Genomic DNA, 14,818 nt, shown 5'->3' on the forward strand with positions numbered 1-14,818 from the left:
ACTGGCTGAAATGTAGCCCCAAATCAAGACAGAGCCTCCAAGGTGTTTTACAGATGTCTGTAGACATTCACTGTTTCAACTCTCTCCTGATTGCCTACATACATACTGAAATGATTTGAACTAAAACAATAAATTTCTGTCTTACTACCCCATGTGACCTGCTGCCACTGATTTTCAGTGAAACGTTTGTATAATCTGGAATACCTTATCCTTTCTCCACATTTCCGTAAGAATGGCTTCTTACTACCCACCCTTCCACGTAGAACATTTGTGATGAGGCTTCAGTGAACAGTAGATAAAAAGGGCCAGATGTATCCATCAGAGTCTGTGTCAGACCTTTGTTGGACCTCCCCCTATTTGACACCAAGAGTGGGACAGGAGCCCTGTGGCATATGAGACTATTTGATCAGAAATAATAAATAAAAAAAAAAAAATTCCATTTGCAGCCCTGTGTCCTTTTAAAGCTTCATCAGCATTTCTGTTCTGTCAGTAAAGACCAGCAGAGGATATAAAGTATATCCTCTTTAAAGTAAATAAATTGAAAGATTGAAATATGAAGATGATTATCAGTGAATGTTTTTATACTGTGATTCATTCATCTGAGGAATGGAAGCATGTTTTTAAGAGCCAATTAAAGATCAAAGCTGTGTAAGAGTTTAACTTGTTTCGAACAATAAGTCTGGATCACTCTGACCCAGTGTGAGTGTAGTTTTAATCTTTCAGTTCTCATGTCTGATAACACAGGCAAGTACATTCAAATCCCTCCATCAGCTGTCTCTGTAGTTTGTCTGGGTTCACTGACTGAAGCCAAATTAAGGAGAAGTGACAGCATCCACCGGTCTTTACCGCCCTTCACAGAGCACTAGGCTCCATAATGCATACTGGAAGCATCTATCACCAAGTTCATTGCTCTTCTCACATACAAAAATGGCACTTTCATATAGCTATCTTCTGCAGCAGTTGACAGTCTTCAGTGTACTTTTACCTCGTGCCTTTAATAAATCACAAAAATAAAGATAAAATTGACAAGCTGATCGTCTGAAAACATGAAATCATGAAAGCACAAGGCTACACAGCAGATAAATAGTAAAGAAAAACTGTTGCTCAGTCTGTGGAAAGACTGGACCTCAATCAAAATGTCAACAGTAGGCCACTTAGGGTTTTTAACAAAAAGTTTGTGACTCATTGTTATAGATCACAAATTATTTTTCCCCAGCATAGGGAAAATTAAAATTCATCCATCAACCTCCACTATGACATTTATCAACCCGAGCCAAGTGCTATGAATTGTATTGAATAACAATGACACTGAAGATAAGAAAAAAGAACTGCGAGCGCAGAAGCAATCCAAGCTTTCTTCCTCAATCACAGAAGAGATTCAAGTTTTATTTTTCCTCAGACACTTTGAATAACCAGTGGTCATATTACAAAGGGATCACTTCACACGATTTCCTATTTCAGGGTTTCATTTAGCTACGACAATAACAAATAAGAACGCATACAACTGATTTTAAATGATCAACACTGTTGGGGCCACATGTTAGTGATGCATGTTATCTGGGACCAGTGGTTTGAGTCCACTTGTCCGCTTACAAGAAAACATTCCTGAAAGTGATCACCTTCAATAAATACAAGAAATACTTGTGTTCTGACTGAAGCGATCTTTTTCAGGTTTGACAGAGTTCTCCAACATCAAATGACAGAGGATCACGGTTAAATAGGCGTCTGCTGATTTTTCATCACTGCTCTATTAGTCTGTACGTAACAGATGCATTAGTGCTCATAAATACAGAAAAATTACAAGCGCATGGGTTGGTTACAGAAAAGAGCAGCAGTTTACCCTTCAGTTAAAATTGAAAATGAAATTAGTAACAAACACGTGTTTAAATATACACTGGCTTCTGGTTCCAAGAGCAGCAGCAACATTAAAAAACTACTTTCAAAGCAGAAGCACAGGGAAATCAGCTTATTGAACTTGCAAATATTTTTAATTTTCTTTTTTTAAAATGAGACTTTTGCAACACGATGGAACCAATGGGAAGAAATAAATTTTAAGTCACCATTACTCCTGAAACTGTTTTAGTAAACCTTTTTGGTTTTACGCAAATATTATCCAGATTCCTTTCAGGCCATGATCCTTTTTCATTAAAAATCCACAGAACTGTGACTTACTGGACTAACTAAATTGTGAACTGCTGTTTATACATAGTCAATTTCCAAACATAAGGGCCACTTCCTGTTTAAATCTGGGGACAGCTGTATTCTCACACTGACCACATGGGGAAAGTAAATAAACAGCTTCAGCGTTCTGACTCGTTTTAAGCTGTTATTAACAAGATTAAAGATGCTGCTCTGTTCAAGCATCACAATGTGACTTCGAGCCACTGTGAACAAAATCAGGACCCTGGAGGTGAAGCAACTAAATGAAGCATCTTTTAATATTTCCAAAAATCATACACATCACCTAACTCTTGACTGTTGTTAAAATATTTTGTGAAAAGGTCCCATGAAGGCCCTTAAAGCCACAATAATTTCAGGTATTTATGTCGAGACCTGAGTTAACGAAACGTGCGACACGCCCCTAAAAGTCACGGTCTTAACTTTTGCTTTTAGAGATCAGAGCCCTGACAGACTCTGACATTGAAACCTCACACAAACAGATGCTATCTTCTGCCCTTTCTTTGTTTAATGAAGAACAGATTATCGTCTGCAGGGTACATCTGCGCACCAGTTTTTTTGTCAGCAGTCGCGGGGGCTTGATTTTTCCTCTTTTTTCTCTTCTCTTGCTTTGCTTTAGGCCCATGCACCTTTCCTCCAACAGAGCCAAAGAGAGGATTAGATCTTTTCTCTGTGTGTCCCCCTGGCTGTGCTGAAGGGACATGGTTCACTTTCTTCTTCTTTCTCCTCTTCTTCCTCTTCTCTCCCATCCCTCCCCCTCTGGGAAAGTCTTCTGCTTCATCGAAAATTGGTTTAGCGGCTGGCAGCGGGTTTCTCGAGGTGGGCACAGGTCTCTTAGGTTTCCATGGTTTAACATTGCCTATGCTTTCCTGTTGTTTGTACTTATTAAACTTTTTTGTTTTGGGTGTTGCAGCACTTAAGTCATTATTATTAAAAAATAAATGGCTGGGCCTGGGATTGTGGTTGTTAGGAGTATGACGAGGGGTATGGTAGGACTGGTGGTTGGTTTTATGAAAGCTGATCTTCTGTTTCTTCTTTGGGGGTCCTGGTGTGAGAAGGGCCTCAGAAAAAGATTGAAAACCGCCATTTTTCTTCAGTTCTGGGGAAAGAAAAACAAAAATAATTAATTGGATCTGATTTGATTAGATGATTTTCATCTTTTTCTCTTATGATTGAAAAAACAAAGTCAGATGGATAAAAACTCTTATGTGCCAAGACATAAAATATTAATTTGGTCCTTAACAGCATTTAACTACAACCTCACATGACTAATATCTGTTTAACAAAGCGACGCCAAAATGCTGAAGCAGAGTCTGAAGAGCTAAGTACTCCCAAGGACCGAATAGGTTATGAAACAATTTTTAGGAGCAAAAAGTTGACAAAAGTAATTTTTTTGCACGACTTTGTCAGTATCTGACATGATTGTGGAGGAATTCCCCCCCCCCCCCCCTCTTCTTTACAATGTTGCTTCAGTCTGCAGGCACTTGTTTGTGCACAGTTCTCTTCGCCAAATCATTGCTGAGCACGGGCACAGGCTGAGGTTTGGACTTTGACTCAGTCACTGCATCACCTTGATTCTCTTCATTTTCCTGCTGTGCTTTAATCACTGTTCTGTTTTCAGCCAAGCCTCTACAATACTTTGGTATACAGAGGAGTTCACAGTAGACTGCAGTGGATGCAAAACAAGCACAATTTTTCACGCCTCCACCAACGTGCTTAACAGATGGTGTGAGGTGTTTCTGCTGATATGTTGTGTTTAGTTTTTTTCCAAACACGGTTTTCTCATATGCAACTGTGCAACACTACGGTTCACACGCTGAACAGCTTTTAATTATTGCTTTGAACAGTTCTTTTTTCAGGGGGGAATGATTGCACAGCATAGGTCACTAATGCTGTGGGGCGATCGTGGCTCAAATGTTGGCAGTTTGTCTTGTAATCGGAAGGTTGCCGGTTCGAGCCCTGGCTCGGACAGTCTCGGTCGTTGTGTCCTTGGGCAAGACACTTCACCCGTTGCCTACTGGTGGTGGGCAGAGGGTCCAGTGGCGCCAGTGTCCGGCAGCCTCGCCTCTGTCAGTGCGCCCCAGGGTGGCTGTGGCTACAATGTAGCTGCCATCACCAGTGTGTGAATGCGTGTGTGAATGGGTGGATGACTGAATGTAGTGTGAAGTGCTTTGGAGTCCTTAGGGACTAGTAAAGCGCTATACAAATACAGGGCATTTACCATTTAATGACTTAAGAAGCAAGTGCACAATTTTGAATTTCATTCAGATGCTTTTGGTGGCCATCAGCAAGCTTCTGGTATAATTCCGGCTGCACACTTGCCCGCTCTTCTTGGCAGAATTGGTAGAGTTTATTTAAATTAGTTGGTGTCCTGGCACAGACCAGGCTTTTAAGCATATAGCCCAAGGATTTTAGCCCATGGAGGAAAGCTTAGTACTGCGCCTAGACCAAGACACGCTACTAAGAGGCGTTGGCCTAAAAATGAATAATAGCTGCAGCCATAAAAAGGATAGATATTTACTGGCCTATTTCTTTATGTGATTTACCTTTAGCCCTGATCTTTATCCTGTGTTGTCTGCGGCTTATCTCTTCCACAGTGTCATAGTGGTTAATCAATGAGGTTGTGGGATGCACTCCACTGAACATCCTCTGTCTTATACATGCCTGTGGAAAACACACAAGACACAGAATTAAAAGGCCTGCAATATATTTAAAATGACATAATAAAAACGCAGCACATGAGGTCAAATCCAATCCTACAGAAATCCCGCTGATTATGTTACTTTTAGAATCTGTAGAAAAAACAACTCTGCGCATGCGGAACCTGATGAGTAAACCCGAAGACGTTGGATGTGAAATACGCTGTTGATTACAAAAACCTGTAGGAGGTTATATCTTACTACAATAATCTCTGTCTGTGTGTTTGTTTCCTTATCCGCTGTCAAAAAAGTCCATTTTGACCAGAAACATCTGTATGAAGCTGCTATTTGAGCCTCGTAATAAAGCTGGCATAGCCTTTTAACTCTTGTTGTGTTTCACTGCCAGCCGTTTGAAAATGGCTGGCAGTGAAACACAACAAGACTTGCACCACCACTTGCACCACATTTTTGTCTCACTGCGCAATCCCTTACGTGCGCAAACCCTGCACCTCCTTGCAGGTCTACTTTTACTGCTGGTGGGCTTCAGTTCAATTTACGTTGACTGCCATTGACGTCTATAGACGTCAATGGCAGTGAATGAGTTAAGTATAAATTAACCTCTCAACATAACTAAGCTGCAAAAAATTTATATCTTTAACTTCACGTGACGACTTTGCAGCAAGCTATTGATGATTTGATATTTTAGCTTAGCGTTTATGAAATTTTAGAATACAAATAGTGAGAACTCTTAGAATTTATTTATTTTTATTTAACATAGAAGCTGGAAGAATTTCAGGGTTGTTCCTGGTTCAAATGGGTCATGGAAGCTTGTTTCTACAATGGAAAAAACACACACAAAAAAAATAAAAATTGCCAGTCAAGAGCCAAGCTGAAGTTTTAAGCTATTAGTTCAAAATTTCAACTTGCTGACTCAAACTGCTGCGTAAACTGAAATTATGAGATCATTTTGTGACTTTTCTCAGTCAGGCAGTACTGGACCTAACAGTAGTAGTAAAGAATTATTTAATCAAATAATAAAAGTACTTACAATTAAATATATCCCTTAAAGAAAATATTGTTTCTTTTTGTTTTAAAGAATCTGCTTCCACTTTGGCCTTTATTCTTTTGGTGTATACAAAATGGCAAATACCTACACATGTAATATAACAGACAATTCAGCGTAGACTAAAGAAAGACAGTGAGGGTTACTTACATGGCCAAAGTGTCCCTTCTGTGAGCAGTTGTAGCAGTAGGCATGAGAGTGTCTGCTGGGCTTTGGTTGCTGCTTCACAGGAGGGCCATGCTTAGTCTGTTAAAAAAAATAAATAATCAAAAATATATTTTTAAATAAAAACCACAATCGGATCCCCCCCGATAAACACGATGGACACAATAAAACGGTGGCTTAACCTCCCATTTCTGTCTCATTCTCCCTCTCCTCTGCCATCATTCCCATGCTCTCAATGAAGCGGACTGCAGTGTATTGTACAGAGAATATGGGGCGCTGATATAAACCACTGATTTCCGAGGTATAGTTAGAGGCCTGTAATGACCCTGTATGATAAGTAACTGTGTGTGTTTGTGTTTGTGTGCGTCAGACTGTGTGTGTGTGTGAGTGTTTGTTGGACACGGGGTCCCGTCCCCTATGGGCCAGTGTTCTGAAAGCCTTCCATGCTCCAGCGCCCACAGCTAATATACACTGATAAAGAGAGAGAGAGGAGACACAGGCAGAGTGCATTTACTGCTAATGTTACACTTACACACACACACACACACACACACACACACACACACACACACACACACACACACCCCTAATGCTATTCTCCAAAACACACAACCACAAAACTGCGCAGAAATTGCCCCCTCCCTCTCTCTCATCCCTGATTCCGAGATTACAAATGATTTGCGCCCCACGTCATTTCTTAAACATAGCTTAGGTAACCTCCCCATCCCCTCCCGCTTCACCCTCTCCTCCGTACACACCCCTGCAAACCCACATCTACACCTCACACTTTTCCCCTCTCTCTCCCTCTCTTTTCCGCTTGAGTAGTTTTGCGGCAGAAAGGATGAATGCTATTAGAGCGTCGCGTCATTATCGGGTCAGGCCTGCCGGGCCCATCTCCATCACAAAGGCCAGGAGATCACAGACCTCTCGCAAGCACAAACTCTCTCTCACACACACACACACATACACATGTGCACCCCAAGGAGATCACAGCCCCTGTCTCGAGCCCCCCACCCGACCTCCACCCTTCCTGCCCCTCTTTCCATTCATCTTTCATGTAAATTGGCTGTAGGTCTCCCTCTGTCTCTCCCTCTCCCTGACCTTGGGCTTGCGTTATCTCCACATACTCTGATCACAGAATGAATGAAAGCACGAGAGACATCGGAGAAAAAAAGAGAGAGAGAAACGAAATCCCCCTCTTATTCTCACACCAACCTGTGATAGTTGTGTGAATACCTGGTGTGAATGTGCGTGTGCATGCGAGGAGTTCTCTGCCTCATCCGATATTAATTAACGGGATGAACGTTTATCCCTCACTCATTTCCTCTCCTTGTTCTGATCTCACACTGCCTATCACGGGCATCTAAACAGAGTGAGGCCCTAAGGGATCACCGCAGCTTGGTGCCTTTCTAAATCTTTTTTAAATGGTTTAGTGAGGAGTGACAGCTATGGCTGTGCAGCGACAGCTAATATGACACATAATTTTAGTATAAATTTGCAGCAGGAACATTTCCACTGAAGTCTAAACCGAGTGGGAAACTGGAGTCAACATCAATGGCTATGCAAAACAACATGTTTTCCTTGTTGGTCGGTATGTGTTCAGTTCTGGATCACTCATAGCGAGTGAAGGGCATTAACTTGAGTTACACAGATTATGTCTATGGAGAGTCTACTCGCTTCGTATTAATGCCATGTACCAACATTGAGTGGAATAATCACCAATAATGAACAGGACTGAATAAAGAGCTAAAATAATTGTTTAGATAAGGGGAAGCCATTATATGCTAGCACTGCTAATGTTTGTCAGTTGGTGGGTTAAGATAAGTATTTCAATAAAAAACAAAAAACAAAAAAATTACACCTCCATCAAAACCTGAATAACACAGCTGGCTGTGGTGGTCATCAGTGGATGCTACACTACATGGACAAAAGCACATGTACCACCTGCACATGTCACCTACAGGAGTTGCTCAGTCGTGGTAACACATGAAGCTGTCGGAACACAGTTTTTGTGCTGATGTTAACACCAGAGGACATTTAGACTTTTACACACTATTCGCCTCGGCACTTGCTGATACTGCTCTGTAACTTTACATGTTCGGCCAGATCATTTCAGAGATTCCTAAACACTTTCAAAAATATGACTTATAGCTAATTGGGAAACATGTAGGAGGGAATGAATGTAACAGACTAACCTGCTGCAGTGGTGGCATCCAATCACAGGACAAAACGCAAAGTCAGTGAGCTCTTTAGAAAGACTCATTCTTAAAAAAGTGTTTATAAAGGCTGATTGCACAGCTAGGTGCTTGATTTTATACACCTGTGGTAATGGGACTGAAAACACCTGAATTAAAGATTGGGACCGTTGGCTGTGATGCACAGTGATCATTACTCACAGTAAGGTATTTCATGCAACCTCAAAAAAAGAAAAGAAACTATGTAGCTAATTTGAAAAGATTTAATTAGAAAATGGTATCTTTGCTGATGCAAAGTCTGATTGTTTCAGTATTTATGCATTTTCGTTCACCTACAGAGTGATTTTTTTTCTTCCTTTTATATTTTTTAGCAGTCAAAAAAGTTAGAGTGACCCAGTGCTCTAGGTAAATAGGCACATACTGCAGGAAATCATCTTTTTGTTTTTAAATAGAAAATACACTGGTTCTTATATAGTGCATTTTCTACTCCATCCAAGCACTCAAAGTGCTTTATACAACATACCACATTTGCACAAGCTTTTTTTGCAGCTAAGTGCTTTCTATCTAACAATCACACACATTTACACTCGAGTGTCATTTTACAGACAGCAACTCGGGGTTCAGTGTCTTGCCCAAGGACACAATGGCATGAAGACTGGAGCAGACAGGGATTGAACCACAAACAAACCCTGCACATGAGCAAAAAATATCTGCTTTACCTAAACATTTCCCAAAAGACCCTGAGAATGTCCATGTCTCTTCATAAACTTGCTTACAAGCATTAGAAGAGACTTTCAGCATCAGACACAACAGGAGAGACTCCCTTGATACCTAAAGAGCTTTTGATCACACACATAAAGCATAAAGCCAGCCTGACCTAAAAAATAAAAAAAGGACTGAAACTGGGAAGAGGAATGACGCGTTGGTTTAGTTTTTGTGTGTGTGTTAGTTTGTACGAGGGTATTTGAGAAGGTCCTGAGGGCTCCACTATGTGGACATAGACAACCAACCATCCGTGGCCTCTCATGCATGCACGCACAGATACATGAGCACTCTCTCCCTGTCACACACACAAATGTGTTTTCCCACAGTTGTCCCAACACATACACCGTGTCTCTCTAAGCCCTGCTCGCCTCTGCTCCTTGCCTTAGCTGCTGGTGGCAAAGCTGTGATAATCCTTCGGCCAACACAAAGCTCAGACTGTTACAGACTAAAATCTGAAGGAACACACACACACACACACACACACACACACACACACACACACACACACACACACACACACACACACACACTGAGACACACACACAGTTATCAAACAAAATCCGAGAAGCAAACAGGCTTGTGTGTGTGTAAGAGGAGAGGGGGGCGGGATCTGAACAGTAACGGGTGGTGGGAGCATAGGGGCCGGGGCCAGCAGCGCTGTTTTGCATATGTTATTGCAGCAATAGGGAGACGTTTGCATATGTTACTGGACCCACAGGGGACCAACTCTGCATGCTTTATCATAGAGAGCAGCCTCACAACACAAGACTACTGGGCTCATACCAAAACAAACAGAGCCTTGTGGTGTGTGTGTGTGTGTGTGTGTGTGTGTGTGTGTGTGTGTGTGTGTGTGTGTGTGTGTGTGTGTGTGTGTGTGTGTGTGTGTGTGTGCGCGCGCAACATACCACTATGTACATATTAGGTTAACAGGGAGGATTAATTAGACTGTTGTGAATCAGAGAGATGAAATGGCTGTAAGGTGTACATCTTCCCAGACAGGATGCATTGAATGAACTGCAGACCTAACCATTAATCCTCCTTTTGTTATGGAATAATTAAAAAAAAAAAAAGCATATAAACCGTGTTTACTGTCACTCATCAACAGGAATGAAAAAAATCCATCTGCTTAAGGAGACTGCTGAAGGTGGAGGTGGGCATGTTTGCAGTTAGGTAGGCCATGAATGAGGAAGAGGAAGTGGATCCTCCAAATAACCAGATGTGATTCCTGCCCTCTTTGTGTCTCCCAGTTCACAAAGACCGAAACCCTAACCCCGCACCCGGTTAGGACTCACACTCACACAGTGCAATTCCCAGAGGCTCTTCCTATCTCTTCCTGTCAGTTGGTCAATCAGTTTGTAGACAATCAGTACGAGTCTGGATTTTTTTTTTCTTTAGAGAGGAAAAAAAAATGCTCCTGGAATGTAACGATAATGTGATGCAGAGCTGGGAGGCGGTGGGTTGCCACCTCTGGAGAAAACCCCCCTTTAGGGGCAGCAAGTGGCGGTAATCTGGTCACACCGTGGAAGGCGGAACAGGGGATACAAGCTAATCTATTCAAAACCAAGTTGTACGATTTCTTTTCTTAGTGCTCACTGCTGAGTGGAGAGGCTTCTTTTCTGCTGTGGCCAGCGTGAGGCTGTGTTTTCATTAAATATAGGACCCATAGACAACACGTATGGACATGAGAGACACGGATTTAGATATACTACATACAGATGGACCGCGTCTTTTATGCTCTGGTCAGTATTTCAAATCCTAATTTTACATTCTCAGCCAGCTACACACACACACACACACACACACACACACACACACACACACACACAAATCGACACCATCCAGCTAAGCGGAAATTCACAATGACCTGCAAGCCTGCAAGACCTCTGATAACACTGCACCTGTGTGTGAGTGTGTGCGTGAACATGTGCATTTGTTTACATTCCTATGGTCCTGCATGTGCATCCAGTAGATTATCTAAAGACACTTTTACCAAATACTAATAAACTCCAAAATACAGAGTCCCTGGTCTTCTTACTGAGGATAGCAAAGTGTGTGCAAGCTTTGATGAGGACCTCTAAGCCTTTGTTTGTAGTTTGAACAAAGTATTTTGGGAAGGGAAGCACCTAAAAACCCCAAACAAGCAGAACTAGTTTGTCTGCATAATGTCGCCATGAGGGAATGAACTAAAAAAAATGCAGTTTTACTAAATAAATTTGATCAAAATTTGGCTTCAAACAACCAAATACAGTTCTTCACATATTTGATAAAGTTATTTCAATTTAAATATTTATAAAAATGATATTAGTCTTCGTAGTGGCTGGTACATATGGATTTGGTTCCTGAAAGGGTTGTTGCTTTCAGCGTTGTTAATCTAAATTTTTATATATATATATATATATATATATATATATATATATATATATAAAAATTTCAATCAATTATGTAAAAATTTAAGTGACAATGTAATAACAGTGTAATAACAAACAACATAATGCCATTGAGGTTTAAACACTCTTTGTTCTTGCAAGTTTGGTACAAGGTGATGATTTGTCATACAACTAAATGTTGCTTAATAATTAATTTGTCTTTTTCCTTCCAGAAATCTGATGATTTTAGAAAAATCCGCGTATAGGATCTTGTTTTTAAAACATGCGATTCAAATATAATCAGTTTAACATGACATAAAACAGAAACTGGGACTCTTAAAAAGCCCGTACCAATAAATTCTAACATGATTCCTTAATAATGACTGAAACAATCGAAACAACTGATTATTATAAATGACAATATGCTGATGACATGAGAAACTGAAATTAAAATAAATCATCTGAAGTTAGATTGTTATAAGGCGCCCTGTGCTGCTTTATGAACTGTGCTATCCGTCTGACTACTGAAGACACACAAAAGCCATTTCCTTTCACAAACACCTTCCCCTTCCTCCGGTGCTGTTAGCGCTTCAGTCTGAGGGAGAATAAAGAGTTGAGGGCCTTTTGACACGGCGAGGTGAGAAGACTGGACAGTCTGTACTGTACAATGATGAGACAGCAAAAACAGCTCACTGAATAGATGTGGATTTAAAGGATTTTTACAGAGCACACTTTGAATTGAGGACATTCTTGTAAGAAAAAAAAAAAGAGCGGTCAGCCAAACAGAAGAAAGGACAGAACAAAAAGTGGAATAAAGATCAAACTTAAACCTGTGAGAAGACTTAATGTTGGTATATTATTACTGCGGGAAAGAGTGCGATTTTAATTAAGTTTTGTCTGAGTGACAGTTAAGTGTTCATTCATATAAAACCATTTCTCTATGCAAACTTACAGCCTACACTGGTTTAATTAGACTTTTAACAGCAGCACCTTTGGCTGAGTATGCTGTAACTTTCATATAATGTCTTACTGTTTCCTAAGTGTCTGATTTTTAAGCTCTTCTGCCTTCTTTTCTGTTCCCATATCCATGTACTGCCTCGTGGTAACATTTATGCTTCCGCCATTGTCTGTGCCGTCCCCCTGAATATTTATTCTGTTGGTTGGTTGAGTGTTGGCTTTTCCCCCCCCCAAAAAAAAAAATCAGTTTACCTCTGATCCTCCAAGGCAACATCATTTTTTGTTTGTGTGTTTCATGTTGTATTTGTTGGTTTCATTTCTTGTTTGGTGGGAAAGAGGGGCGGGTGGGTTCAGAGATGTTTAATGTGTGTAGACTACTTGTGAAATTAAACACACAAGTCCATTCATGTTCTGTTATGCTGGGTAAAAATACTTTTGATGTTAAAAAAACCTCCTGAAAAGATCTGGCTTAAAATCCCTCCCCTGCATCCGTATGGGAGTGCAGTTGCCTGTTTGACCACTGAATGGCGCTCTATCTTCACACAGTGTACAGAAAAGCCCAAGGCTGATCTCAGCGCAGAAGTAGGACTTCGATAGGAGGAATACAATCAGAGTTGTTCATTTGTCTTTAACGCAGCTGGTGTGGGCAGCAGGACAATCTTCTCTTAATGCTTTTGCTTAATCTGTCTCATTTGGACACTCAGAGCACTAAAACATTTACTTTTATGAAGGTGAAGATGGTGTGCCAATCACAGAGAGAGGTCAGCAAACAATACCACTTAATAATTGTGTGAACGCAGACAGCAATTTAATTCCGTACAAAATCAAATACAATATCTAAATGTGTTAACTGTAAAATAACACCAGGATTTGATCAGTCTTCATTGTATTTAATATTACTGCAATAAAACATTTATGATATTGCACTGAAATAATACAAATGTTTATAAATTCAAACCAGAATAACAGCTAAAGTGCAGCCATGTTTCTTTTCTGTCCATTAAAAATCAGATTACACACATTATCTACCATTTACCTCTAAATATCCAGTAAATATATTTATTTCTAAACGGTCATATAAACCAAAGTCATAAAGCCCACAGAAACCAGCCAAAACATCCGACCACTACTGAGGTCTATTTTACACAACAGCGGAGGGATTTCAGGGTTACCTGTGACGTAACATTTATTAAAGTTTTTTTTTTTTTAAACTGTCTTTTTTCACAATTAATCTGAGGGAGACCCTCTTTGGAGTAAAGCTTTTTCTTCAGCTATTCATTCTGCTCAACTTAAAACAGACAAAGAAAAGAAAATGAGGATTCCTGAAATATTTTGTACCTTGGAAAAGTCGACTGTCTTAACGAGACATTTTTTCCTATAGAAATAAGAGGATTTAAGGGGCAAAATGTCCTAACCTTGCGCTAACAAAGACATGTGTGAACTGAGCATACCTTCTGAAGAAAGACGGACAGACAAAAATGTATAAAAGGGTACAACATGCTAAATGAAAGGGGAAAGAAAGGCAGTCAGGTGAGAAAGAGAGGGGGAGTTAAAACGGCTTCATTTTGGAGTCGACTAGGAAGGTCACGGAGCGCTTTTTCACGGGCAACCCCGACACATTTACACACCTGTCCCACAGGAAAAGATCAATTCACACACCCTGACACGATCGCAAGATTGGCTCAGCACACACATACACACGCACGCACACACTCGGCAGAGCTGCTGATCAATAAACACCGATGTACAGGTGTCACCATTACTATCTAAAGGGAGGCCAATCAATGCTCACACACCGATATACCTGCACCAATCAGCTTCTGGGCGCACTGATTCACTCTCTCTGCTCACTCTCTTGTCTCCTTCACCGTTTAATGCACTCACCATTAACCCCCACCCGCCTTCCAGCAGTTCTCCCCCACCCTCTCCAACTGCCTCTGCCTTCCTCCCTCTCCCTTGTTCATACATATATTTCTGCTATAAAGGTGAAACACATTGAAACTACTTCTTCTTTTTCTTTAGTAAAGACACTTGATCTCTATTAAAGTAAAAAAACAAGCATTCCGGACGTTTGCTTGAGCTTTAACCCTCGTTCAGAGTCTCAAAAGTTAGAAGAAAGATAATTCCCACTTCACATACACTCATTGGTTAAAGGCAAGGGAGCATTCACTTTCTACCAGAGGGTGGCACTCTGGTCTTAATGCAACAGAGCAGGGTCTGGGCACCAAGAAAAAAAAGTGACTGGGAGTTGTATGTTTGTTGTGTGTATGCATGCACACATTTATGCATGATATTTACATGAATTAAAGCAGCCAGAATACAGATAGCAGGTCACTAAACCTCGCTCCCCATCCAATCATCCCTCCAGCCATCCATCCCCCCCTTAATCGTGCTTTCCTACTGGTCCCTACATGACTTCAGTCTTTCCACCCTGTCCTTCTCTGTCCTCTCATCCTCCTCTTTTTTGTCTTGCGTGTAGTTAGCTATGAA

The 14,818-nt window shown here is 40.8% G+C and overlaps 1 protein-coding gene across 2 annotated transcripts in view; it reads right to left on the reverse strand.

Annotated features, from left to right (window-relative positions):
* Nucleotides 1-1,348: 1,348 nt before the first annotated feature.
* zcchc7 (zinc finger, CCHC domain containing 7) overlaps nt 1,349-14,818 on the reverse strand; it is a 51,916-nt gene continuing 38,446 nt past the window's right edge. For both annotated transcript variants that reach the window (XM_004564285.3, XM_076884940.1), the window contains 3 exons: nt 6,031-6,126; nt 4,725-4,842; nt 1,349-3,277 (listed from right to left, as the gene is read on the reverse strand). In XM_004564285.3, coding sequence (XP_004564342.3) covers nt 2,664-3,277; nt 4,725-4,842; nt 6,031-6,126 — 828 coding nt within the window. In that variant the 3' untranslated portion in view covers nt 1,349-2,663. The remainder of the gene's footprint in view (nt 3,278-4,724; nt 4,843-6,030; nt 6,127-14,818) is intronic.

The sequence above is a fragment of the Maylandia zebra genome, linkage group LG6 (assembly GCF_041146795.1).
Source record: "Maylandia zebra isolate NMK-2024a linkage group LG6, Mzebra_GT3a, whole genome shotgun sequence".
Lineage (NCBI taxonomy): Eukaryota > Metazoa > Chordata > Actinopteri > Cichliformes > Cichlidae > Maylandia > Maylandia zebra.